This window comes from Phytophthora sojae (assembly GCF_000149755.1).
Source record: "Phytophthora sojae unplaced genomic scaffold PHYSOscaffold_5, whole genome shotgun sequence".
NCBI classification, from domain to species: Eukaryota; Oomycota; class Peronosporomycetes; order Peronosporales; family Peronosporaceae; genus Phytophthora; species Phytophthora sojae.
This window is the reverse complement of record NW_009258119.1, coordinates 1,327,949-1,353,993: the sequence shown is the minus strand read 5'-3', so window position 1 is coordinate 1,353,993 and position 26,045 is coordinate 1,327,949. Positions and strand designations below refer to the sequence as shown.

Here is a 26,045-nt window from a genome sequence, read left to right as displayed (position 1 = left end):
CAGCCCCCGTGGTGTTGGGGTTGCTGGCCGTCTTCTGGTTTCGTCGTCATTTCCCGCCTTGTGTGGGAGGTTTAGTTGTTGGTCGACAGTACATAATTTAACAGCGCAGAAAGCAAGCTCGCGGCAGTCAAGACAAAAGAGGGAGCACGGATAAATTAGTGCCGAAATGGAAAGCATGTAAGTTTTGAACGAGTGCAGGAGGAACCATGTTGAATCTCTTACTTTGCTGCTCACTACCGAACTCAAGTGGAGGTTGAAGAGACTTCCTTGCGCTACGTTGAAATGGTCCCCCGTCGGTTAGTTGAAGACATCGAACGACCGCACGCTTTGCGTGGATACGAAAGCACATCCGACGTGGCTTCTTGGACGTGGAGACGACCAAGTGTTCAAAGTCTTATGACCTTGATGTCTACAACTCCTTCAAGGGTCTAGGTATGCGTAAGAGGTTGTGTATGTAAAACTTTTTCTCGTATTAACGATATCATGAAGAAGGCAAGATGCAAAGTAAAACAAGAGACGCCTGCGTGCCTGTCTTGCCAGCCAGCGAGCGCGCTCCTGCTCGACTAGAGTACAATCCGTCATCTTGCCACGGCCTAGCCGCTCTACGGTGCGCTGCCAGCGGGCGACTCGTACATCTGATAGTTCGAGTGCGACTTGGCGCGCGAGCGGCTGAAGTTTCTTGAGCGCGCGCTGCCAGGCGTGCGGGCGCTGCGCCGAGACGCGCGGATGCGGCGCAGGCGCGCGCGCTCCGCCTCCATCTCGCCCTTGGTGCACACCATGCCGTTCTTAAGCGTGCCCACTGTGAACAGCAGGCCCATCGCCACCACGCAGCAGCCGGTCAGGGCGAAGAGGTAGAAGTACTCGTCGCCGCTCATCGAGTCGTTCGAGCGGATGTACGTCGAGCACACGGGCAGCAGGAAGAAGACCATGAAGTAGACGGTCACGTACACCGCGCGCTGCTTAGTGGTGAACAGACCGACGCACGACACCCAGGGCACCGACGTGATGCCCAGGCCGGCGAAGAAGTAGAGCAGCAGACCCACGATCTGCAGCATCAGGTATTCGCTGTCGCCCGTCACGAACTCCGACTTGTTGTTCAGGCCGAGCACGAACACCAGACCGGCCATCGGCAGCAGCGTGCAGAACAGGATGCGCTTGTGGTCGATGCGGTCCATGAAGAAGAACGAGAAGAGCGCGCCCAGGAACTGCAGACCCGTGCAGTTCACGAACATGTAGGTCGCGTCCTCGATGCTGCGGAACGTGTCCGACAGGTACATGTTGACGCAGCCCAGGAAGATACCCGAGACCAGCATCAGGAACAGACCCATCACGAACTTGAGGAACGAAGTGCCGCCGTTGGCGCTCGAGTCGTCACTGCCAGCCTCTTCGTCGCGGATCATGCGCAGCTCCTCCGACACGCCCTCCTTTCGACGCAGCACAGCCAGACAACGCTCGCACGATTCCAGACCCTCGCGCATGTACACCCAGTACGGGCTCTCCGGGAAGATGTACACCGCCGGAGTCATGATCGACAGGATGATGGTCGCGATGAACACCTGCCACACCCAGCCAACCTCGTTCGACGACGAAGAGAACCACGAGGCGAACAGGACGCCAAGAATGAAGCCACTGCCAAGAAGCAGCAGGGCCTTGCCGCGCATGTCACGAGTGGAGATCTCGTAGATGTACACGGCCAGCGTAGGCAGAAGCACACCGACAGAGCCACCGAGCAGACAAATACCAGGCATCAGGAAGCCTTCACCGCCGCTCTGGACAGCACTCACGCCGAGCATACCCAGGACAGTCAGCAGGCCACCGAAGACGATAGAAAGACGACGGCCGATGAAGTAGCTCAGGAAGCCAGACACGAACACGCCCACGATGCAGGCGAAGTAGAACGCGTAGGTAACCGCGCCGTCGCCGACCTTGCCGTCGAGCAGGTCGTAGGTCGTGACGTAACTCAGGAAGCCAGCAGTGCTCTCAATCGTAGTGAAGAGGTGGAACAGCCAGCCGCAGCCAATACCGCCCAACATGCCCATGAAGGCCGCGAGCGAGAAGGCGTACTGAGACGAGGCCGACACGACTTCCGAGAAGCCCTTGTTGTACATCATACGCGTCTGAATAATGTTCAGGAACGGGATCGCAGACATCACGAGGAGCGGCACGATCATAGCCACCGAGAAGATGAAGTCGAAGAAGAAGGCCAGCTGCTGGAACATGCCCACGGACGCGATCGACGAGTTGGCAAAGCTGTACATGCGAGCCATCTCGTTGATGCCGTACAGAGCCGCCATGTAGCCGAAGAACAGCGAGAGGGTACGGGTGAAGCTGACGTCCGAGATCACGATAGTGGCCACAAAGAACACAATAAGGGCCACCAGTACCACGAACAGGTACATGACAGCACGGATCGATGAGTTCACGTTGCGGAAGCAGCTGCCCGCGGCACCGAAGAGGCCCATAGCGAGCACCGTGACCACAGCAGCACCGAACACCAGGCCAACCGAGAGGATTTCCCACTCGAGCGCCACCACGTACCACATGAGCAGGAAGTGGCGAGCTTCACGCAGAATGACCGTGAATCGGGCGACGGGCTTCGTGTTATGGTACAAGCTGAGCTCGCCCTTCCACCACGCGATCCATCCACCGACCATGACCTTGTCCTCGTCCTTGTAGTCCTCAGCGGCGTACATCCACTTGGCCCAGGCCGTCACATCGGCCTTGGTCTTCTCCCAGTCAAGTCCGTCCGTGTTGAAAATGTATGGAGACACCAGCCACACGATAGCAATAACCCAAATAGCGAACGTCTGCACACCAAAGCTCTGCGACGTCTCACAGTAGTCAAACGCGAACGAGTTCTCCTCACCAGCAACAGAGGTGTCACAGATGTCGAACTTGCCGAACGTCAGGTACACCAAACACAGACCGATGAGCTCCATGGCCTTGCGGTAGTGACTCAGGGCGTAAGCCTTGTACAGCAGCACGAACGTCTCACGAGTGATCTTGAAGCCACGACCCGTAGCCTTGTACTGAGCCTCACCGTGCAGAAGGTTGTTGTCGAAAAAGTGCATGGTCGTACCCAGCTGGAAGATGAAGAACGCTGGGCCAGCCGTGAACACCATCTCCAAGAACTGCACCAGACCGCGACGCAGACCCATTTCAGCGAAGTACACACAAATCAGCGGCAGCGACAGGAACAGACCAGCCTGGATGTAATACTGCGTGTTGTACACCGAGTCCATGTCGTGGTACACGCGGTCGTCGAAGCCGTAGGTCTCCGAGTTGTCCATGATGATCTCCGTCGTGTTCATGTTGTACACAATCTGCGTCTGCACGCCGGACAGGGCGATGTAGACCTTGCAGTACATGTACACGAACGTCGTGACAATCGTCATCCACGTCGCGTAGTAGAAGCCCGTGTGCGAGTAGTACATCGAGTTCAGACGGAAGAAATCCATGAACTGGCCCATGCGATGCGCCTCACGAGCCAGCGAAGTCTCACCGGCACCGTTGGCCAGCTTGCCCTCAAACATCGAGATCTGCGACAGAGCCACATCACGACCCTTACCACACTGCATGAACTCCACGTGGGTCACGACGCCGCCGCGCAGCGTCGTATTGAAACCAGCGAACACATCCTCCGACAGGTTGATGCCCTTACTGGCCTTCGACACACCACCGCGCGTGATCGCCAGCACCTTGTCGAACACATCCGGGTGACCGTAGTGCATACGCACGTACAGCGGCTCGGCCAGGACACGCTGCGACAGCGTCACGAACACCAGTTCCTGCCACGTCTTGAACTTGGCGAGAGAACTGGCGTTACCCGTGAAAATGTGCTCACGCATACCGATGATCGACACGGGCTTCTTCGACGGGTGCAGGTCGGCCGTGCACAGAAGCTGCGGCATCTTCAGACACTCCTCAAAGTAGTGCTGCTGGTTCATATCGATCGTCTGGACGAACTCGCCGCGCGTGAAGGGGATGGCGTTGTTCTGGTTCTCGGGCTTACCTTCACCGAGGATCGGGTCGCCAGGCAGAGAGTAACGGTACACTTCCACAATATCGTCGTTCTCACTCTTAATCAGCACAGTGTCGAACGACTTCTCGCCATCCTCGTGCACCACCGTGTCAACGTACGCCACACGCAGGTTCGGATACTCGCGCAGCAGGTAGTCAATGTCCGCAGCCTGCGCCTTGCCCTCCGCGCGGTGCTTGCCGTACACCTGACAGGCGCAAATGTACGAGAATTTCAGACGAACCATGTCCTGCAGCTGCGACTGCTTCTGCTCCGCAGACTTGCCGGGGCTCGAGCCGATCTCCAGCCAGTGCAGAATCTTGATCGCATCCTCGTACATCATCATGCCCTGCACGGTACGCGCCAGGGTCTGACCACGGTACGACGCCCACAGACGGATCTCCTCGGGGTGGTTCTTCTGGGCCTCCTCCGCCGAGCTCACGTCAACGCGCTCGAGGAAGTTGTCCCATTCCTCCTGGTGAATCTTCGTCAGGTACTTGAGGATCGTCAGGTTCTTGCCGTCCTCCTCGACCTGCTGGAAGATCGGGTGGTTCACGAGCGGGTTGTTCAGGTCCTCAAGCGAGAACAGCACGGTCTCGGCGTAGAACGGAGTCACGACCGAGAAACTGCGCATCTCCTTGATGGAACGCAGCTGCGGGATGTCCATGACAAGCGACTTCATGAAGAAACCGAGACGACGCTGGGCCTCGGTCGTGCGAGGCATGGCCTCCGATCGGTCCAGGGACAGCAGCAGACACGCACGCGTAGCGGCGCCCATAGCCGTGTCACTGCAGAACAGGTTCACCAGTCCGCGCGACGCGTACATGTATCCGTTGGCGCTGGAGCAGAACTTGGAGTTGCCGAATCTGCGCTGAAGAGCAGGGTCCACGCAGAACGACTGCACGCCGTTGAGGAACGCCTCCATCTTGGACACGAAGTTGCGAATCACGCCCATCGAGTGCACGCGCGCGTCGGGGATGTGCTGAGACTGAGCGTCCGGGTCCGGCAGGTCCAGGATCTCTTCGAGCAGGTCCACGGCGGCCACGCGAAGGCTGGCCAGCTCACGCACGTTGAACGACTTCAGGAAACCACCGCTCGCGGCGATCTCCTCGATCTGACGGAAGCCGTCGATCACATCGGCGTCGTCGTTGCCGAACAGAGCGCCCACGACATACATGCTGGCCGTGAAGAACGAGCGGATAGCCGAGAGGCAGTCGTTTTCTACGAGCGCCACGCGCAGCTGCGACTCGCCCTTTCCGTCCTTGGCCATCTTGATCGCGAGGTTCATGGCCTCCGTCAGCTTGCCGGCTGACAGGAATACAGGCTCGAACACCTCGCCGGTGCTGCGGATGTCGTACTGGAGAATAGCCGCCTCCTTGTCGTCCAGCAGATCACCCTCGCGGAATGAGTTGACGATCTCATTCCAGACCACGACGAAGCGCAGCATCATTTGCGATTCGTAGGCGGCAGCAATGGCGCTGGCGCGCGTGGAGTCCGTGCCGCTAGCCGTCGCATCACTAGAGCGAGCGAGAAGCGTCACCACCTTCTGGTCGAACAACTGCGGGGCGACGCGGAAGGCCTTGGTCATCTCCTTGGCGCCGCGGATCTCGCCCGTCTTCATGAGAATGCCCTGGAATCCGCCGAGCAACGCCTGGAAGATCGTGAAGTAGATCTGCGTGGCGTAGTTGAAGATGAACACCACAGGCAGCCACAGAGCAATAATGATACCAATGTTGTGGAACGACACCAGCGAGTTCTGGTAGTCCAGCTTCATGGCGTAAATGCTCAGCGTCGGCAGCATCAGCGGACGCACCAGGATAAAGTACGACGTGATGGCCTTCAGGATCCACAGCAAGATCCAGAAGATAATGTACTTGACCTGGTACGAGAACGGGGGCGTCATGTCCTGACCGACGTAGCAGCTCTCGCCCTCACGCACAAACTTGGCCGCAAACGTTCCGTTGATCATCTGGGGGGCAAACGCCTGCGTCAGCAGCACCAACAGCCCCGGCAGGATGTACGCGCCGCAGAGCGGGTACAAATTGTCCAAAAGCGTAGTATCCTTGTCCTCGTTCATCGGCACGTAGATCATGATGCCAAAGAGCACGGCAAAGCCTCCGTTCCAGATGATACGAGTCGCCAGGGCCGACCCGTACGTGAACGACCTGGAACTCGTCGCCGAGCTCTCCTTGGAGATCAGCAAGTGCCATCCGTGACACACCTCCAGCACACACTTGAGGAACGCCATCAGACTGAGACTGAAGGGGATGCCGACCACGGCGATCTTCAAGTCCCGGGTCGTGTAGGGCTCCACGACGTCTCCGATGCGGCCGAACTGCACCCAGCCGCTCTTGCCTCCATCCGGAGAAATCGTCACGGCGAATGCCAGAACCGTAAGCAGCACCAAAAACATGATGTTGAACTGGAAGATGCGGTAGTAGTTGAGCACCATTGTGAAGAGGCTGCGGTGCTCGTAGAACGTCTTGCCGTGGTTCTGCGTGAGCTCCTGGCCCACCTGCGACACGGGGATGCTCAGGCAGTGCTGCTTCCAGAAGTATTCGTTGATGTCGTCGTAGTTGCGGATCTTGACGTGCTCCAGCGGCTTGTTGAGCGCGTTGCGGCGCTTCATGTTGCTGGCCTCGCGCCAAATGGGGCGCACCACTTGGTCCAGGTACCAGCCCTCGCGCTGCTGCTCGTGGCCCTGCGGGTCGGCGTTCACCATGGTCAGCATTTGGTGGAACAGGTAGCACACGCATTCCGGCATGTGCCGGATATTGGCGGCCTCTCCCCAAATCAGGAAGTAGAGCATCACGTCCATGTGCAAATTGCCGGAACCTGTAGAGTTCGGGATGCCATTTCCCGTATACGTCACCGGGTTCGTGTGGATAAATTTGCACCACGAACGGTAGTTGCTGAACAGTTTGTTGGCGAGTTGCACCAGGTGCTGGTCCGCCGGGTCGCTGGGCAGACACCGCGCCTTGCCGTTTGCCAAAAGCAGTAGCACGTGCTCGCGCTGGTTGCTGACCGACCCCTCCTGGAAGCCGAATTTAGCCTTGAGGAACTCGCAGCAGTAGTCCACGGCCGCCTCGTCGTCCAGCGTCGCGCCCTTGAAGCTTGCGGGCATCACGTCCATCGTGTCCAGGCGCTTGCTGAAGCGCTCGCTGCGCTCCGACTTGTTGCGGCGCCGGTCGGCGTCCAGCTCGAAGTAGTTGGAGCTCGCGCGCCGGCGGCGGTCCATCTCGCCGTGACCCGACGGTCCGCGCTGCGCCATACTGGGGCCCTGTGTTAATTTCGGACTTCGCTGCTTGCCGTAGTTTCGGGGGCGTTGGTTAGAGATACCGCCTCTCTCCACTCCTTTGTCCTCGCACCTCTCCGCCGCTGTGATTCACTTAAGCCGAGAGTCCGGGTCGGGGTGCAGCCAGGTTAGGTGGTGTTAAAGCGACAGGGGGTTATACACTAAGTTGCCTCGGTGCCTTCGCCTTCCTTCCTCGCTTCGCTGGAGGTTTCCCGTTGTGACCCGAGCGCTCCGCGACGGAGCGAGCTGCCTGGTTGTTGCGTGCGAAAGAGGGAGACTGGCGGTGATTAGGGGCCCAGTGACTTGGTTCCAGTATGGAAACGGCCGCGCAAATATTCAGCGCGCGCGGCCAGTGACGGGCCCACGACGCATTTTCCGCCAATGAACGCGGCGCACACGCGAGACAAGCCACCGCGCTTCGGTTTTCCGCCCTCCATCTGCGCCCCAAGCACCCTGCAGCCCAAGGCGCCTTTGGCGGGAGTTCATGCGTGTCCACTGCGTGAAGCAGGCGAGCTCACCGCTCCTTGCGCGCGGCTGTGGGGCTCAACAGCTCTCGCCGACACTGTGTGGTTTGCGCCGCGCGTCGATTGGCCGAAAAGGGCTCGCGCGCAGCTGGTTGGCGGAGACCATAAAATCGGCCGGATTCTGAGAAAATTGAGCATTGATTGATGGCTTCCTCAGTATCCGGGCTCCGCAGTTAACCCAAATGGCTACTCCCCTACACCATGGTCTCTCTAGCCACGGCATCTGCCGCGATAAGCTCGTTACGCACTGGTGCGGGGGCTGCTGGACGCACTCGGCCACACACACTGGCAAAAGCTCGCACCTTCGCACTCGGCCCGCCGATATCATGGGAGTCTGCGATACCCTGCTATCCGCAGCGATCCGATCGGCTGGCAGTGCTGCAGTGCACCACGCACGGATATGCAGTGACGAATTTTGAGCAGCAGGAAAATCAATTGACCCGAGTGAGCCATTTCATGTTCAGCTGAGAGGGCTATCCGCGGCGATCGGCGTGCAGGTGGATCGATCCACACGGTCTTGACACGCATGGGACCGATGGCGCATGGGACCGATGGCGCTGAAACCATGGCGCCACGACTGACGCGAAGGACGGGCTGTAACGGACCCGCCACGCACCACGAGGCTTAGTACGCGGGCCCCGCCACTCCACTATCGCGATCCGCGGCTGTCGCTGTCGAACACCGCCGCGCTTTGAGGCGAGCTGTCGGTCAAGGGTGCCGGCTCCGATATCGGCTTTCGGTGCAGTTGGAGCCGAAACCGACCGGAAGCCATCTCGCTGTACGGTGTATGGATATGTGCGTTGCGCAGTGAGCCGGGCATCCTTCGTGTCCTTCGAGCTTGGCGTTGAACAGCAACGCTAACTGGACCGGTTGTTCACCAGTGTCAACTTGGGCCTTTGGCACCGCTTTCTATGCTGAACGGACTGGTTGCGGTTTCCGCTGCTCTCGGGTGGAGGCGGAGATTGCGAGCGTCGAGCTCTAAGCTAAGGATTCAGGGCACTACAGGGCTTAATTATTAATCGTGTATGCTGCGTTGTGTTCGCGAAGATCCACGTCTCAGAGCCATCTGCCGGAGGTGACGAGCGTGACGACTCGACTCGCCATGACGAGCAACAAGGGGGAATTCGGCGTTGCCGGCTAATAATACGCTAGAGCATCCATGGTGCATTCCGCAGCTATTACTTACCAGACAACGCAACAAACGGAGGCCCGCACGTCTAACAAAGCAGTTGCGGTTTGCGCTTTTTGGCCATGACCCACAGCAGCAACACTCGGATCCAGGGTGTCGTACACACGTTCAAGTCTGGCCCAAAGGCTTTCTTTGCCTGGCCAGACGCTCGATCGACGCTCGATCGACAACAACTTGAGACCCAAGCGGTCTGATAACTTCAGAAACCGTCTCAGGTACGAGGTGTGTTATGCTTCAACGTGCGCGGTGCCTACAGCTACAGTATGAAGCTCGTCGGATCAGATTAGACCCATGAATACCGAGACTTCCGGTTTTATAAGAAGCGAGTTGCCGTAGGACACCGCTGACCACCATAGCCACACCCTAGTGGGCCCTAGCTCTCCGTTCGAGCTATTGTGTATATCATTCACTGTAACAGCGAAGCCGATGCGATGGTCGTTGAATGTTTCGCTATCCGAATGAATAATCCCATCAACGCCCCACGCTAGTAAAGTACCATGTAGTGACGGTGCGCCACCTCTTCACTTTCTCATCACTCTCCAATTCGTGACTCAAGCACCAGCCTACCAGTAGTACCCACCACCACCCGTCCAGCGTCCATGGTCAAGCTCACGGTCACCATCGCCGCGGCGGTGGGTGCGGCTGCAGTTATCGTCGAAGGGTCCTCCGACCCGGGATCTCCGCTCAGCCCTCACTCGCAATTTTTGCGCGACGGGAGATCGACCAGTAGTGGCACGGGACTTGGTCCTTCAGACAGCGACGCCGACGAACCTCCCCCGAACGATTTTAGCCGCGACTTGGAGCAACCCGAGCGTGGCGGCATGTTTCGCGGTGGGCAGCACCATCGCTCGCCCCCGGTTGCAGGAGGTGCCGACTTTTCTCTCAATGCGAGCGACGAAGGAGGTAGACCATGGCACGGTAGCAGAAGTTTTGATGGTCGTTTCGACAATCCTCCACCGCATGCCGGGGACGGTGAAATGCCACCCTTTTCGAACCATGGGCCATTTCGTAAGGGCCACCCGAAGCAATTTGGCGACAAGAAACTCGGCAATCGCAATCCTCCTCCTCCACCTTCTGCTGACGGCAAAAGCACTCGTGATCATTTCGCCAACAACCACCCGGGCATGGAGATTCGGGCGATCCCTTTGCTGCGGACAGGGGAAAAGGTGGAGTGCCATCTCAGCAGTGGGTTTGGTTCATGGCCTGGTAGTGGAAGTGATGCCGGAGAAGCTCCACCACCGTCAGACGTAGGCGACGATCTTGCCCCTCCGTTCCCCTGGCAGGATGGTGCTCCCCTCAACTTCCCGACGCCTCCTAGGCAGGGCAGTGGCGAGGCTTCAAAGCTCCACACTCCTAAAGGAAAGCAGCCTCCATTCCCTCCCCCCCCCCAAGGGTGTCATGCGTGGTGGGGACGGCAAATTTCCGGGCCACTTGCGCCCAAGCCGTGATGGTTTCCGTCCTCCTCCCCCAACTATGGGCAGTAAGGAAAAACCTATCGCCACCAACCACGAGTACGACCCCGACGGAGAAGATATGGTGAACGCAACCTACCGCCGCCACCAAAGTTGGGAAGTGGGTCTTCAACATGACTCGGATGCTGGGAACACTTCAGCCCCGCCCACCACGGGTAATCTTCAGTAGAAACACTGCTGATCCGATCCAATTGCTCCCTCGCTGGCGACGATAACACCAAGATCCTCACGTAGGAGCCAGGTTCTGCCTAACTTCCATTATTTTTCAAACCATTCAGCAATGCAAAACTCGTTCAAAACGTCCTCAACGTCGTGTTGATCATCATATATACACATTTTCAACTTCAAAACTGCAAATTGTAAGTTCAAAACAGCAAAAGGTAAGTAGAGACCAAGGAGCACAGCAAGTTCATCGAGGACGACGAGACCAAAGCGATTACGATGACGAGCACACGGCGGACATGGACCACGCCGACAGCAAGTAGTCTGACGGCGATCTCAAGTACGACAGGCCTCTTGACAAGCGGCCAGCTACTAAACTTCTACATGCACCTCCTACACTATTATACAGCATTTTACGTTTAGATGCGTTTAGGCACCATCCGCAAATGTAGTGTGAAGGGATCTGCGTTATCGTTAGTCATTGAGGCTTGCCCTCGCTCGGAGGCATCTCGCTGTTTCCAGATCCCGCGTCGTGCACCGTAGGCACCAGTAGACGTAGCCGCAGACGGTTTAAAGTTGACGGGCACGGTGGAGCTGGATAGTGAGTAGTTGACTCGCACAGACTCGTCCTCAATACATTTTGGAGCGTTCGCTCGTTGTGAATCACAATTTGTGGTGCTGATGAAAGACATTTTGTTAGTTTGTTGTATGATACCCAACTTCCTTCGCTGATGGGCATACCAACATCCTTTCGTTTGAATTGTTAGTGTCAGTAAATTATGTCGTAATGTCACTGGAAGTAGCAACTGTATTCAGAGTATTGGCGAGTCCTGCTCACGAGTCACGAGCAAGATCGAGTCCCCTACACCAAAGCAGTGGCCAACTGACCTGCTATCGTGCTGTCTTGACGACAGCTCGTCGTTAGGAAGTGTAGCCCAACGATTTCGCTTTACGCACGCAATTGCATCAGCTTATTGTGATAAGGATGTGTTCTGAGCTTATGCTGTAAAAATGCACTGCTGATCTGGCACTTTGATTTCATAGCCCCTTACAGTTTGCCGTACAGGGAAGACTGACTGCATTCAGTAAACTTGCGGGCAAAGCAAGCAAGCAAGGCAACTACTGCAGGGGGCTAGTCACTCAGTAAGTACAACGAGGAGGAGAAGACGACGGGAAGTGCCCCGGCAAACGAGGGTGAAGGGCAAAGACAGCGCACAACACGCGGTAAATATGGTGCACGCTGACAGTGAGTATTGCAGTCCGGCAACGATCCGAGTGCTCGAAGCCTTTTGGCAAACAAGGGCTTGGCGGAGGACTTGACGTAAGCTTAGGTCAAAGTAAAGGCAACTAATTGAACCTCTAATTGCATACACTCTATCCCATAATACACATGGTTTAATGTAATTTTACAGTGCAATTTGGAGGGTAGCGGATGCCGGTGGACGTGTTCCTCATCCGGTTTAGCGGATGGCGGAATCCGCTGAATGCTTCTCAATAGGCGGATTGCTCAATCCGACGGAATCAAACAGCGGAACTGAGGAACACACCCTTAGTACATTGTTTTAGATTGTAAAGCAGGAATGATGCGAGCTATGGTCGAGGATTACTAAGCTCGAGAAATGGATTATTACATCGCGCCTTCGATAACGTGAACGGTCTGTATCTCCAGGTGTCCAATACCAAATCTTACAATATCATCAGCAATTTCGTACGTTTTCATTTAATTGGCCACAAAGCCCAGGTAAGCTCAACGAAGCTGATGATGCGAAATCAGCTATGACACCGTCATCGCTACACCGTCTATAGGGTGGTCGCTTCTAGAAGGTGAGGGGCAGCGTGCGTAAGTCTCCACTAACCTCATTCTTCAATTTGCAGCTCAACCAGCAAGTCACCAATTCAACACAAAGTCCACCTCATAGCCGCCGTCATGGTCTCCGCTATCGCCTCGAAGCTCTTCACACCGTTCGTTCTTGGCGGCAAGAAATCCCCCGTCGAGCTCAAGCATCGCGTCGTCATGGCTCCATTGACACGCCTCCGTACTGGTGACAGCGGCGTCCCCACCGCTCTAGTGGCCGAGCACTACGCGCAACGAGCCACGGATGGAGGTCTGCTGATCGCCGAAGCCACCAACATCAGCCCTACAGCTCGCGGATACTTTGGTGCCCCCGGCCTCTTCACACAAGACCAAGTGGACGGCTGGAAGCTGGTAACCAAGGCCGTGCACGACAAGGGGGGCAAGATCTTCGTGCAGCTCTGGCACACGGGACGCGTTGGTCACCCACTCAACCAACCGGATGGACAACTGCCAGTGTCGTCGAGCGCGACGAGCGTCGACGATCTCACGTCGCACGCCGTCACGCGCGAGGGTCGCAAGGACTACGTCACGCCTCGCGCAGTGGAGATCGAGGAGATCCCGAGCATCGTTGAGGACTATAAGAAAGCGTCGGAGAATGCCATCGCCGCAGGTTTTGATGGAGTCGAGATCCACGCAGCTAATGGATACTTCTTGGAGCAATTCCTGTGTGACGGCATGAACAAGCGCACGGATAGATACGGCGGCAGTATTGAGAACCGCGCGCACATCATCTTGGAGGTGGTGGAGGCCATTCTGTCCAGTCTACCGTCGAGCCAAGTTGGCATCCGGTTGTCTCCTTTCGGCGACACTTTCGGCTGCAAAGACTCGTCCCCCAGCCAGACCTACGGCTACGTCGTGGACAAGCTCAACGACTACGACCTGGCGTACGTGCACCTCATCGAGCGTCGAGGAATGCACGCAGCCAACGTCCAGGTGCCCGAAGTCGGCGTCACTCGTCACTTCCGCGACGCCTACAAGGGCGTGCTGGTCACGGCTGCGGGCTACGACCGTGAGGATGCCATCAAGACAGTCGAGGAAGGAGCGGCAGACCTCGTCGCCTTCGGACGCGACTTCATCGCCAACCCCGACCTCGTGGAGCGTCTACGCGTCGGCGCGGAGCTCAACGCGCAGAACCCCAAGACCTTCTACCCTCAACCAGACGTGCCTCTGGAGAGCGGATACACGGACTACGCGTTCCTCGCGCAGAAGGAGTAAGCGAACAGGAAGGATAATAGTCAGTCAAAGGTACTTGAACTTCAGTTTTCTGCTTGGTCTCTGATCACATCCCTCTGTAGTTGGACCTGGTGCACTCATCATTGGTCAAGTCTCCGCGTCAAGGTCAGGTCGGATATCTAGCCAAGATGCGTGCGCTGTCATTGTTGCTGCTTCCGCTATTGGCATCGGCGTCGCCAATCACCAACGTCATGCCGTCTGGCAACGATGTCTGTCTCGACGAGTCTTCCCTCCCGTCTGTGGCGACGAGCCTCAACGCCAACACACTTGCAACCGGCTCCGACGTTTCCGAGAAGAAGGACCTTCCAGTCTTCTTCTTCCATGGCTCACAGGCAACAGCACGGAAGGTTTCAACTACCAAGCGAACTTGACGGCTGAAGGGCGGGTATTGGATAATGCACCCCGAAAACGCCCCAAATCCCAAAGTTTCCCAAATGATTTAAGCATGGGAACGTTTTGGTGCATATTTAGGACAGAATAACCTTCAGTATGAAAGAGCAGCACAGGGCGGACACTCGCGCGTTGGCTCTCGTCTGCGGACTTAGCGACGGGTCTGCGGGGGGCCCGCCCCTCTCTCGCTTCGCTCGGGGGGCGCCGCTGCGCGGCCTGCCCCACCCCCTTGTCCCTTACGCTAAGTTCCTCGTCTCGGCCAGGCGCGGTGTCTAGAAAAAAAAATATCGGGTTGCAGCGCTCGCGTTCGCTCGCACAGACACGCCCCCGCCTAATCGGCGGGTGTTGGCGATTAGTGAATGCATTGAGTGAGGCTCGCGCTCGCGTCCACTCGCCCTCGCCCATAGACTATAGACCATAATCAGTCAACTCCGTTTTGGTACATATTTGGGATAGTTTTACGAGAAAGCAGTCATATACTTGGCCCCAAATATGTACCTAAATGTTACAGAGACAATTCATTATTTGGGACATTTGGGGCGATTTGGGCGCATATTTGGGATGCATTATCAGGGCGCGTGTTCGTCCGGTTGGCTTTCTGTGAGAGGGAGTGCTCTCTGACGGCGTTGAACATCCAAGTGCCGATGGCTATCGCTGCGGTGCGCGAGGTGGTGGCGAGCGATCAACGCTTCGCCGATGGCTACATCTTCATCGGGCATTCCCAAGGAGCTATGATGGCTCGCGCGGTGATCGAGCAGATGGACGACCACAAGGTGCACACGTACGTGAGCCTGGCAGGAGGCGTGAACGGCATTTCTACGGCCCTCAAGAAGCCGACCGCAACTCGATCCACGACTTAGGAGCGGGCTTTGGCGCAGCCGTCCTGCCGCAAAATCTGTTTGACTTTACGGGGTACACACCCGAGGGCTACAGAGGGAAGATGCAGGCCGACTTGGCTCGTCGATCGATGGACCCCAAGCTTCAGGCTGCCTACTCCATCACGAACTTGGGCCGAACTCCAGTGAGTGACGTCTGCTGGCGACTAACGAGTTCCTACCCATGATCAACAACGTGAATATCTGCGCGTGGTTTGATTTCCACTGCCACTTGGAGAAGATTCGTCGCAAAAACAATTTTCTGAGACTGAAGGAGGCTCATTACTTCGCCTCTCCGGAAGATGGCGTGGCGTCGCCATGGCAAGGCAGTCTGCTCGGACACTACAGCGAGGTTGGGTCGCTTGAAGAGCTTGAGACGAAGTTTGAGAGTGGAAATGCACGACACAGTCGAGTACAAGGAAGACACATACGGCTTGCGCTCGCTGGATGAAAGAGGGGCGTTGTTCCGCTACACAGCTCCTGGAGTTCCGCACTGCTGCTGGCTGTACGATTTCCCGAAGTTTCACGAGGAGGGGCTGTGCAAGTTTCACCCTCTTTACGACGAGTATGCCTACAAAGTGCTTTGGTAGAACAACGCCTCCGTGTCGACAGACTATGGGCCGCGGAGTTGCTGAATGGTTGAGTATCTCAACAACTATCCCTGTTTACTTGAACAACAAGACATTGAGGAAGCTTTGAACGAGTTTTGCATTGGTGAATGGTTTGAAAAATAATGGAAGTTAGGCAGATGCTGGTTCCTACGTGAGGATCTTGGTGTTATCGTCGCCAGCGAGGGAGCAATTGGATCGGATCAGCAGTGTTTCTACTGAAGATTACCCGTGGTGGGCGGGGCTGAAGTGTTCCCAGCATCCGAGTCATGTTGAAGACCCACTTCCCAACTTTGGTGGCGGCGGTAGGTTGCGTTCACCAGACTTGTTGGTATCTTCTCCGTCGGGGTCGTACTCGTGGTTGGTGGCGATAGGTTTTTCCTTACTGCCCATAGTTGGGGGAGGAGGACGGAAACCATCACGGCTTGGGCGCAAGTGGCCCGGAAATTTGCCGTCCCCACCACGCATGACACCCTTGGGGGGGGGGAGGGAATGGAGGCTGCTTTCCTTTAGGAGTGTGGAGCTTTGAAGCCTCGCCACTGCCCTGCCTAGGAGGCGTCGGGAAGTTGAGGGGAGCACCATCCTGCCAGGGGAACGGAGGGGCAAGATCGTCGCCTACGTCTGACGGTGGTGGAGCTTCTCCGGCATCACTTCCACTACCAGGCCATGAACCAAACCCACTGCTGAGATGGCACTCCACCTTTTCCCCTGTCCGCAGCAAAGGGATCGCCCGAATCTCCATGCCCGGGTGGTTGTTGGCGAAATGATCACGAGTGCTTTTGCCGTCAGCAGAAGGTGGAGGAGGAGGATTGCGATTGCCGAGTTTCTTGTCGCCAAATTGCTTCGGGTGGCCCTTACGAAATGGCCCATGGTTCGAAAAGGGTGGCATTTCACCGTCCCCGGCATGCGGTGGAGGATTGTCGAAACGACCATCAAAACTTCTGCTACCGTGCCATGGTCTACCTCCTTCGTCGCTCGCATTGAGAGAAAAGTCGGCACCTCCTGCAACCGGGGGCGAGCGATGGTGCTGCCCACCGCGAAACATGCCGCCACGCTCGGGTTGCTCCAAGTCGCGGCTAAAATCGTTCGGGGGAGGTTCGTCGGCGTCGCTGTCTGAAGGACCAAGTCCCGTGCCACTACTGGTCGATCTCCCGTCGCGCAAAAATTGCGAGTGAGGGCTGAGCGGAGATCCCGGGTCGGAGGACCCTTCGACGATAACTGCAGCCGCACCCACCGCCGCGGCGATGGTGACCGTGAGCTTGACCATGGACGCTGGACGGGTGGTGGTGGGTACTACTGGTAGGCTGGTGCTTGAGTCGCGAATTGGAGAGTGATGAGAAAGTGAAGAGGGGCGCACCCTCACTGCATGGCACTTTACTGGCGTTGATGGGATCATTCATGCGGATAGCAAAGGATTTCAGCGACCATGCATCGGTTTCACTGTTGCCGTGGAGGAGGATATTCACACACACGCTCAACCGGGAGCTAGGACCGACACAAGCGAGCAAGGGTGTGACTGTGTACATGTAGCATGGGAAGGTGAGAGGTTGTCCATCGGCGGTGTCCTACGACGCCACACTGCTTAATATTAGCGGTAATAGCGGAGATCTTTCGAAGTCTGGAGCCGGATAGGGTACTTTATTTGCTGTTAGACAAAGGAGTTCATGCGGAGTGTCTGAGATATTGGCACCGCGCACGTTGAAGCAAACGAACCTCGAGCTTGAGGCGATTTCCGAGGTTATCCGGCTGCTGGGCAGCTCCGTCGAGTTGTTGATTGAGCGCCGATCAGACGCACTGGACAGGCATCTTCCTGACCAATTGCCAGCAGATTTTCCAATGCTCAAACCCAGTGGAGCATATTTTGGCCCAAGCCTATTTTGTTGACTTCGATTTTTTTATATATAGGAGATGGCGGAACTCAACTTGGGGGATTGTATAGTGTTCTCCCTATACACTAACAGTAGAGTTAGCTGTACGTGTCATTATAATAACAGTTAGTTAGTGTCTAGTAAATTTTGCTAACATGGAATTGCAATTTTCGAGCAAGACGAGCGGATATTAATCAGAACTTCGATATTTGAATAGCTTTTACTGCTTAGCTGCACTTTTTAGCATAGAATGTAAAAGAAGAGATTGGCCAAGCATGTTCACTTTACCTCAACTTTAACCGCAATATATCGAACAACTATTCCCCTGACAGTCAGCAAACATACAGCTAACAGTGAGTTAGTGTCTACTGTAGTAAATTCTACTAACAGCAAAACACCCCACACTAAATTAGTATGCGGCGTACTATTCTTGTAGAGTGCCCTCTGGAGCCGAGTAGGGCATTGTATTTGATGGCATACTATTTGTTAGGGTACTCTATTCGATATGGCTACTGCTATGAAGATAGTATGTTGTCAAAACATGTTGTGGTTGCATGTTTCATGTACTTCTAGCAGAGCACCTATTCTTTGATCCAAACCTCGTCAAAAGCAAGTTGAAAGCACTGTTGTGGTCTCGACGAGCTCCTATTCGGTACACGCATACGGGGGTGAATGCAACATACATCTTATACTTGCTGATGTGCCGCGCGCGTATCGAAAAAGCTGATAAGTAATTTAGGCGGGCTATTATTTTCTCACTTTCATGTGCAATCTTCTACTTTAGGATACGATTCATTCACGACCAGATCCTCACAGTCACCCCGTAAAAGCTGACAGCCACCCACACGACGTGGTCACGGCTGCTGCACCACTGTCGAAACAAGGTGGCCGAAACGCAAACCCATCGAATTCGGTCATGCAATTGGGGCGCAGGTTCTCCTACTACTCTACACTTACGATTATTAACCAGTTTTGCGCTGGCAATCCACTCATAAGATTGCATTTTGATGTCGAGTCGTATGATTGATTGTCTGTGTTCCTGAAAAAAAAATAAAACTGGCACGATGTCGTCTTGCGGCAGCATGCCAGAATGGCATCGCAGTTGAGCGCGGTAAGTAGTTACCCAACGCATTCAACATGTATAATATCAACGTGTATGTACATTCTGTCAGCAGTCTATTCGGAACGGCGCTCTAGTAAATGGCTATTTGTCTATTGTTATAGTATGCCCTCATCATAGGGCGCTCTATTCGCAGGGGACTCTAATACCTTATACTTCGAAGTACGTTAGTATTGTACTGTACGTGCTGTATCCACAGTGAGTTTACGAGTCTGACTCGTACAGTCGGCAACAAGGAGGAATTCTGCCAACCCTCCTCGACACTGGCCAAGTGCGCTTGCCCACGGATATAGTGAATGCACGAAAGAAAGAGGAGTCCTTTGTCTACATGGGCACAGGTTTTCGTCTGGACTTTCGCGCTCCTCTCGCGTCTGTAAGATGCAGTGGTGTTCGTTCATCGAATACTTGCAAACCGAAGGTACCGCAGTTGTATTTTATCGTATCTTGTGTCTTGCATCCCTAGCACCACCAATCTTTCTTTCAACCTCATTGTAAATAGTGTCTGAAATGGCCGGCGTACCAGCCGCGACCTTATCTTTCATCGAAATCCCGTAGGGTATCCTACTACTACGTCGCAAAGTTAAACCTTGACTAGGAGGAAGAGGAGAGGGGTTTTCATGCAATTGAGTTTTACTCTTTCGATTCGTATTGTAGGCGGGAGTGGGAGTGCCAGCCGCACAACGATTTCCGTCTACATTTTTCCATCACATCTACTCCGTAGTACTTCAGATTACAGAGTGGTGACCGAGATGGTCTCCTGCAGCGTGTACGTCTGGCCAGCGGGGAGGGCCTGCTTGACGCTCACGCGGCCGGGCTCGACGGCGACCATGTTCTTGTACTCCTCGTCACCAAAGTCCTCCATGGCCTTGGCACGTTCAGCCCACGGGTTCCAGACCACGGCGTCGGTCTTGGTCTCGACCTTCTTGCCGTTCGCAGTGATGAAGGCGGCCTTGTCGATCGTCACCGTGCGGTCCACAGCGTTGACACCCTTGATCACAGCGTGCAGCGTGTTGGGGGCGTTGCTGTACACGTTGTCCGTCTGGTTAGCGAAGTCGATGTACGCGCGCGTCTCCGTGGCGTTGACCTTGGCGACCTTGTCGTAGTAGTCGACGCCCTTCAGGCCCAACACCTGCACGCCCTTGTTGGTGGCGTCGTCCACCCACAGGTAGTTGTGCAGCAGAGCGTGGAACTCAATCGGGTCCTTGTTCGTGTTGCGCACGCGCAGAGCAGTCTCGAGCTGGTTGCCGAGCAGCTTCACCTCGTACTCAAGCTCGAACTCGACGGGCCACATCTTGCGAGTCGAGTCGCTGGCAGCCATGGTGAACTTGGCCACACTCGGGCTGTTCTTGTCCTTCGCGTCGACGTGGCTGGCCAGCGTCCAGTTGGTGATGCGGGCGAAGCCGTGGCTCGGGAAGCCCTTGGCGCTGCCGAAGTTGGGGAACACGACAGGGATGCCGCCACGGATGGGGTTCACGCCGTCGAGGAACGACTCCTTCGACATGAACAGCAAGTCCATCTTGGGGTCCATAGCGGGGTGGAACGACTTGACGTGGGCGCCGAAGTGGTAGACCTCCGCGCTGGAGCCGTACGGGTGCGTGAGCTTGACGGTCTCGAGCTCGGCGTTGGCAACGCCGACGGCGGCCAGGAGCGACGACACCAGGGCGACGGTCTTGAAGATGGGGAACACCATGGTGGAGTGGGCGAGACGGCGAGGGTGTCGAGCTTGCTCCGTAGGAGATTAATTGAAGAATGAGAGCTGCATGAACCGAGCCGGACAGCGGCGTTTTAATAAGAGGCAGAGCGTGCCTGGTTTCGTTCTTGGATGGTGACAAAGCGTAAGCGCACACGTGGAGATACCATCAGCAAATCTGTAGGGGTAGGGATGGTTTGAAAAAGTTCTGAACGGTCCCAAAGACTTCTGTAAAACGTCCAAAATTCCGTTCAAAATCCAAAACTGTCCTAAACTATCAGATAGAATATTATCAACCACGGGCCGGTATAAGAGCGTGTTCGCTACAACAGAGCGCATCTAGGTAAAATTAGCCAATCACAGTGCGACTCGCTCTCCTTCTCCTTTCTTTGCTGTTCTTCGTCGGCCGGGAACACTGTGCCCGAGACACCGGACGCGTGGCAAGATGGAGCAAGCTGCCGATGACGCTCCGAGAGCTGCGCCTCCGTTCCCGTCAGCCAGTGGCGACCTCGTGCTGGCTGCTGCCAGTTTGGACATACCTGCCTCTGATGTTGCTCTTGCCCAGACTGTGTAGGCGACACCGGCCACTACTCAAACGGAGCTGGATGCCCGCACTTCCTCGCTGGCGCTGCCGCATTCAGAGACACCCAGCCAGCTTTTTGCGCTCGGAGTTGTAGCTGCGTCAGCCCGCAACCAAGACTCACATCGCCGCGTTGGGAATCAGAAGAAGAAGGCCAATACTGGTGAAACGTCTATCGCTACGAAGCAACCCTCCTTTGCGTGGACGACTGCAGCAGCTGATGCCCTGCTGCGGGCTCGTTTTGACACGGCTGCAACTTTCTTCTCAAAGCTATGCTGCCGTACTTTGGCAGCAGCAAACAGAACACCTTGATCTCGTAGTAAACCAGCAATACGTAGGAAAGTTGGCTTGGTGCAGCGAAGATTGTCTTCAAACCAACTTGCATACGCGGCTGACTGTAGCATGGGCTCAAAGTGCAGTGAGGTCACGGTACGAATCTGTTCCTTAGGGCCTTGCGGCGCATCGTCGGATTCTCCTGATAGGAGGACTGCAACCTGTGCGACAGCTGAGCATGTAGCAACCAGTACAGCTTCCTCTTCGTTCATTGTGTGTGCGGCTGAACTGCCTCAATCTCTAGCTACTTTCTCCTTCCCCAGCTCCCAGAGCTGGAGAAGGAGATGGGGTAATTCTCCAGTTGTCACGTTGTGAACTAAACTATTTTGACCAATCAAAAGACAAGAAATAGAGTTGATGAGAGGTCATCTCCATCTCCAGCTACCTAGCGAACACGCTCTAATGTTGGTGACTTTTAGACACTTTTAGACACCCCTGCAAAACGCTGATGTCTCCCACGCTGTCCACCTGCGACCTGTCGGAGCTGCGCCCACGGCCACCGCGCGCACGCTGCCTCACGATCACGGATGCGCCCCAATGTGGTGCAGCACCCCCTCCCCCGACAAAGAACGACGAACGACATGTACGAGCTGCACGGCTCAGACATCGCCGAGTGGTGCTGGACGGCTCCGACGGCCCTCGACACAAGGAGAGACTTGTGAGGATGTCTTCGCTGACGCTGTCGCTGCGACGCCCCCGGCGGACTTCAAGGAGCCCAAGGTCGTGCTGAGCCTGGGCGGCTACTTCGCGCAGAGGCGCGTGGAGGCCGTAGGCCGCGCCTTCAACAAGCGCGTGTGCAACATGGCCCGCGGCTGCTGGACCAGCTGCGAGGACCTGGACGACGCCACCAAGGTGCGCGACGCGCTGCGCAAGCAGGAGGAGTTCATCCTGCGCAAGTACCGCCGCAGCATCCGCGGCAAGAACTTCCTGGAGCTGCAGCTGGGGCTGAGCGACATCGACTTCGACGTGACGGACGAGCAGTTCAAGAAGGCGTACCGTACCACCGTGTGCTGATCGAGCACCACCCGGGCAAGACGGGCAAGACGGAGAACGACCCCAACTACCTGGCCGTGCAGAAGGCCTTCGCCACGCCCATAGACCCGCAGAAGAAGCGCGCGTACGACTCGCAGTGCGACTTTGACGAGTGCGGGCTACGAGAAGATCAAGGAGAACGACCCCGCTGACGAGGGCAAGAGCTTCTACGAGCTCTACGGCCCCGTGTTCCTGGCCAACGCGCGCTTCAGCGAGAACAAGCCCGCGCCCGCGTCCGCGCTGGGCGGCGACGACCTCCATATCGACGAGGTCTACGCCTTTTACGACTTCTGGAACAAGTTCGACTCGTGGCGCGTCTTCACGCACGACTCGGAGCACGACGTGGACTCGGCCGAGCACCGCGACCACAAGCGCTGGATGGCCAAGAAGAACGAGGCCGCGGCCAAGAAAGAAAAAAGAGTACGCCCGTCTGGCCAGCCTCGTGGACCGCGCGCTCGCCAACGACCCGCGCATCCACCGCGTCAAGCAGCCCAACATCTTCAGCTAGCAGGACCTGGAGCTGGCCCTCGCCGGCGAGGGCGACCTGTATGAGGACCTGGATGCCGGCGAGGGTATTGACTACAGCGTCGACGGCGAACAGGCCCTGGACCTGAACTCCTCGGGTGACCTGGACTTCTCGGCCGACGCCTGTCAGGATGCCAGCGGAGAGATGAACACGAAGATTCAGTTCAAGGCTAGCTCCGTCGACGTGGAGCTGGAGGACTACAGCCAGAAGCTGGAGTTCGAGCACGACGTCATCGATGTGCCAAGTCTTATCACCTGCGGGTGCACCGCGACAACGGGAACCTGTGCATCATCAAGAGCGCTAAGCCGGGCGCCAATAAGGAGTTCCAGCCCGACCGACTTCGCGACCCAAGCGAGCAGAAGAAGGAGAAGATGGCTGCCGCTTCCACCGAGACCAATGAAGAGAGCGTGCTTTTCGCAACCGAGGTCAAGAACTGAATCGAGAGAACAGAGCCCGAGCGCTCCTTTCTCGGCAGTCGCGTCAGCGCTACCGTGGGTATCGTGGGTGTGCCCACAAGCAAGAACTACAAGTCGGTCTCGGTGAGACGCTGAGGTCAGTGCGGAGTTCAAGATTTCTTCGAGCATATCGTTGTGCACAAGCAGCGACAGGACCAGGTCTAATGCACGCCAAAGAAAGTGATAGATGCCGCGACGCGCTGCCAACATTTAGGCGCGTCGATCATATCGGCTGCTAATGCTGCACGATGAGGGATTGCCGCTGTACGACACAATAGCAAACTTGGTTCTTGGTGAACTAGCACTACGGACATCTTAGTGGTCAGCAAAATAAAAACAGATTCAAAACGTAGTATCATGTATTATTCGATGGCAATTAACTATCAGCATCTACACTTTCTGGACGCGACTGGTGACGGGCAAGGTCCATCGAATCGCTTCGAATCGTACCATAGTTGATATACACATATGCAAGCATCTCGACTTTTGCCACTGAGAGCCTGTTCCTCCGCTTCGAGTAAGATACTCCAAGCCCGTTCGCTTGCAGCCGACGAAGTAGGGATCGCGAACACAATTTGTGCTATCTTCTGAAGCAGTGGGTATCGCTCAGATTTCTTCCCTTCCCAGTAATCCCGCGGACTTGACATCGAATACTTCTCACGCATCGCCTTACCACCCCGCCGCTTCTTACTCTTAAACGCAAGGACCTCTGCAGTAAATGCGGGGGCGCCCACGGTTGGTGTGAACAAGCCACACCGCCTCGCCATTTCACACACCTGGTCATCAACTTTTTCATCATCAGCGCCAACGAAGTCATCTATATCCGTCGATGAATCGAGCAAGAATGCGATACTCATCGCGTTGGAGTGCACGTAGCTTCATCGACTTCGAATCTTGTCACGAAAAAATTCTTGAAGCTCGTCGAGCTGCGGAACATCGATACGTCTGTAATTACCTCCCGCTAATAAATTTTCATCATCCGGTGACGTACTTTCAGGGGAAGTTTCGCTTGCTGGTACAGACTGCAGTTCGGCTGGCGCTGTGGGCGGCGATCCGGCGGAGTTGGTGGGCGCTAAAAGATCGACTGAGTTACTAAGGAGTTCGATTCCATTGCGAGCTTGATCAACAGCTTCATGTTCAGATGGTCCCGGCACGCCAGCTTGCTCAGACGGCTCCGGCACATCAACTGCCTCTTCATCATCTTGCTCAGGTGAGGTGACGCCGTACGCGGTGTGATACCGTAGCCATCGAAACCACTTATAACCCCCCGACACAAACACGTTGTCACCTTCAAGCTGTCTTAGTGCTTCAATTATAGGGTCCAACAGACGTACGATGGTCCTCAGGCTGTCCCAAAAGCTGTTGTCACGAACGAGCTCCATCATGTAGCGAAGTTTCTTCCGGTTTGGCGCAGTTGCATGATATCGATCGCGGAATTCTTCATACTCGGAACTCAAAAATAATTTTTAAAGTACTTCACGACTGTTCAACACACTGCGCAAGCAAGCAAACACTGAGTACCAACCTGTTGGCACCGGCAACACCAGATTTCTTGTGCTTAGACCCGTATCGCGTAAGCCTTGCTGCAGAGCCTTGAATTCATCAAGTAGAGCCAAATGATCTCGAACGAAACGGGTAACAGCCACAGCTCGTGATCTGACCGCTTGAATTACAGGAAAGCGACACACATCTTGCATGAGCAGGTTGAGCACGTGGGCGGAGCAGCCGCCACTCACCACGTTGGGTCGTCGTGCCTGGATGTGACTTCGAGCACTACTCATGTTTCTTGCGTTGTCTGTGACGACAGAAACGACGTGTGCGGTCGTGGCACTTTCAATATCCGAGATGACCTTGTCAATTTCACCTACTAGGTACGCAGCTGTGTGCTGCTCTGACCTTGTCGACCATGATGACCAGAACAACGAAGGCATGCCGGGCGCCACTACCATGAAATTGATGATACTCGATCCATTTGTATCGCTCCATCCGTCCGTAACTAGCGACACGTAGACTTGCTTGTTTATCAACTTGATAACTTTCACGCGCATCTCATCTCGCACACGTTTTAGAAGAACCACGCTGAGTTTGTGCCTCGAAGGCACCTTCATTGTAGGAGCCACCATGGCGATAAAGTCTCGGAATACCTGAGCCTCTATGAGCATAAATGGAAGTGCACAGACGAAGAAAACACGTGCCAATGCCATCTCGAAGGCGTCTTGACTCAGCTCAGCTGCTTGGGGAGGGGCGGTCTTAGCTGGTGTTGGGTTCGGATCGGGAATATCCGCAGGCCGAAGCGAAACTTGCTACACTAGGGCACTGGCCTGGATTGATCATGTGTTTTAGCAAATTACCGCTCGGCTTGCCATTTTTCTTGAGTGCCGCAGTATCTGCATCGCCCATGCTTTTTACCATTCTCGCGCTCAATGCCATAGTGTTGCCAAATGTCGTCACGCGGGCGCCCCGTCTTCATCGGCGATTCTCGCAACTGGCTGGGCGGAGCTGGAGAACGTGGCGGCCGGGCGGATGTGGACGATTGAGGCGACGAGAAGTCCATCTTCCGTAGCACTCTAGGTGTCTGCGGGGGCTGTTGGGTCGGACTCGAGTACGGCCTAAAGCGTGGAGATCGCCTCACTGCTGAGGCAGGAGAGGATCGGAGGCTTCTCGGCGCTGATGCTGGCGGAGATCGGTGCGTTTTTGGTGCTGATCCTGGAGTTTGTTGGTTTCTCCTCCCTGACTGTGGAGTGCGAGGCGTGATGGATGCTGCAGCTGCTGGCAGCGTGCCAGCAACTGGTTCAGGGTGCATGGTGAAAGGTCCCTGTC

At 55.8% G+C, this 26,045-nt stretch overlaps 8 protein-coding genes across 8 annotated transcripts; 4 read left to right on the top strand and 4 right to left on the bottom strand.

Annotated features, from left to right (window-relative positions):
• Nucleotides 1-453: 453 nt before the first annotated feature.
• PHYSODRAFT_545950 (hypothetical protein) lies at nucleotides 454-7,520 on the bottom strand. The gene has a single exon (XM_009530273.1). The coding sequence runs from the start codon at nucleotides 7,287-7,289 to the stop codon at nucleotides 603-605; it is 6,687 nt and encodes a 2,228-aa protein (XP_009528568.1). The 5' UTR covers nucleotides 7,290-7,520; the 3' UTR covers nucleotides 454-602.
• A 2,456-nt stretch (nucleotides 7,521-9,976) lies between these two features.
• PHYSODRAFT_391892 (hypothetical protein) lies at nucleotides 9,977-10,420 on the top strand (the record flags this gene model as incomplete). Its single annotated transcript, XM_009530272.1, has 2 exons — nucleotides 9,977-10,121; nucleotides 10,254-10,420. Coding segments are annotated over 2 exons (312 nt in total), but the record flags the coding sequence as incomplete, so codon positions are not given.
• A 2,167-nt stretch (nucleotides 10,421-12,587) lies between these two features.
• On the top strand, nucleotides 12,588-13,730 carry PHYSODRAFT_507370 (hypothetical protein; the record flags this gene model as incomplete). The annotated part of the gene is made up of 1 exon (XM_009530271.1): nucleotides 12,588-13,730. One exon carries the CDS (start codon nucleotides 12,588-12,590, stop codon nucleotides 13,728-13,730), a length of 1,143 nt encoding a protein of 380 aa, XP_009528566.1.
• A 146-nt stretch (nucleotides 13,731-13,876) lies between these two features.
• PHYSODRAFT_333141 (hypothetical protein) lies at nucleotides 13,877-15,603 on the top strand (the record flags this gene model as incomplete). Its single annotated transcript, XM_009530270.1, has 5 exons — nucleotides 13,877-14,095; nucleotides 14,744-14,941; nucleotides 15,064-15,159; nucleotides 15,189-15,342; nucleotides 15,422-15,603. 5 exons carry the CDS (start codon nucleotides 13,877-13,879, stop codon nucleotides 15,601-15,603), a joined length of 849 nt encoding a protein of 282 aa, XP_009528565.1.
• A 490-nt stretch (nucleotides 15,604-16,093) lies between these two features.
• On the bottom strand, nucleotides 16,094-16,537 carry PHYSODRAFT_392149 (hypothetical protein; the record flags this gene model as incomplete). Its single annotated transcript, XM_009530269.1, has 2 exons — nucleotides 16,094-16,260; nucleotides 16,393-16,537. Coding segments are annotated over 2 exons (312 nt in total), but the record flags the coding sequence as incomplete, so codon positions are not given.
• A 2,802-nt stretch (nucleotides 16,538-19,339) lies between these two features.
• On the bottom strand, nucleotides 19,340-20,299 carry PHYSODRAFT_507124 (hypothetical protein; the record flags this gene model as incomplete). The annotated part of the gene is made up of 2 exons (XM_009530268.1): nucleotides 19,340-19,516; nucleotides 19,574-20,299. 2 exons carry the CDS (start codon nucleotides 20,297-20,299, stop codon nucleotides 19,340-19,342), a joined length of 903 nt encoding a protein of 300 aa, XP_009528563.1.
• A 445-nt stretch (nucleotides 20,300-20,744) lies between these two features.
• On the top strand, nucleotides 20,745-23,576 carry PHYSODRAFT_346496 (hypothetical protein; the record flags this gene model as incomplete). Its single annotated transcript, XM_009530267.1, has 7 exons — nucleotides 20,745-20,869; nucleotides 21,642-21,795; nucleotides 21,876-22,217; nucleotides 22,247-22,329; nucleotides 22,358-22,664; nucleotides 22,753-23,007; nucleotides 23,067-23,576. The coding sequence occupies 7 exons, from the start codon at nucleotides 20,745-20,747 to the stop codon at nucleotides 23,205-23,207; spliced, it is 1,407 nt and encodes a 468-aa protein (XP_009528562.1). The 3' UTR covers nucleotides 23,208-23,576.
• A 168-nt stretch (nucleotides 23,577-23,744) lies between these two features.
• PHYSODRAFT_560955 (hypothetical protein) lies at nucleotides 23,745-25,174 on the bottom strand (the record flags this gene model as incomplete). Its single annotated transcript, XM_009530266.1, has 2 exons — nucleotides 23,745-24,601; nucleotides 24,719-25,174. 2 exons carry the CDS (start codon nucleotides 25,172-25,174, stop codon nucleotides 24,104-24,106), a joined length of 954 nt encoding a protein of 317 aa, XP_009528561.1. The 3' UTR covers nucleotides 23,745-24,103.
• Nucleotides 25,175-26,045: the final 871 nt, after the last annotated feature.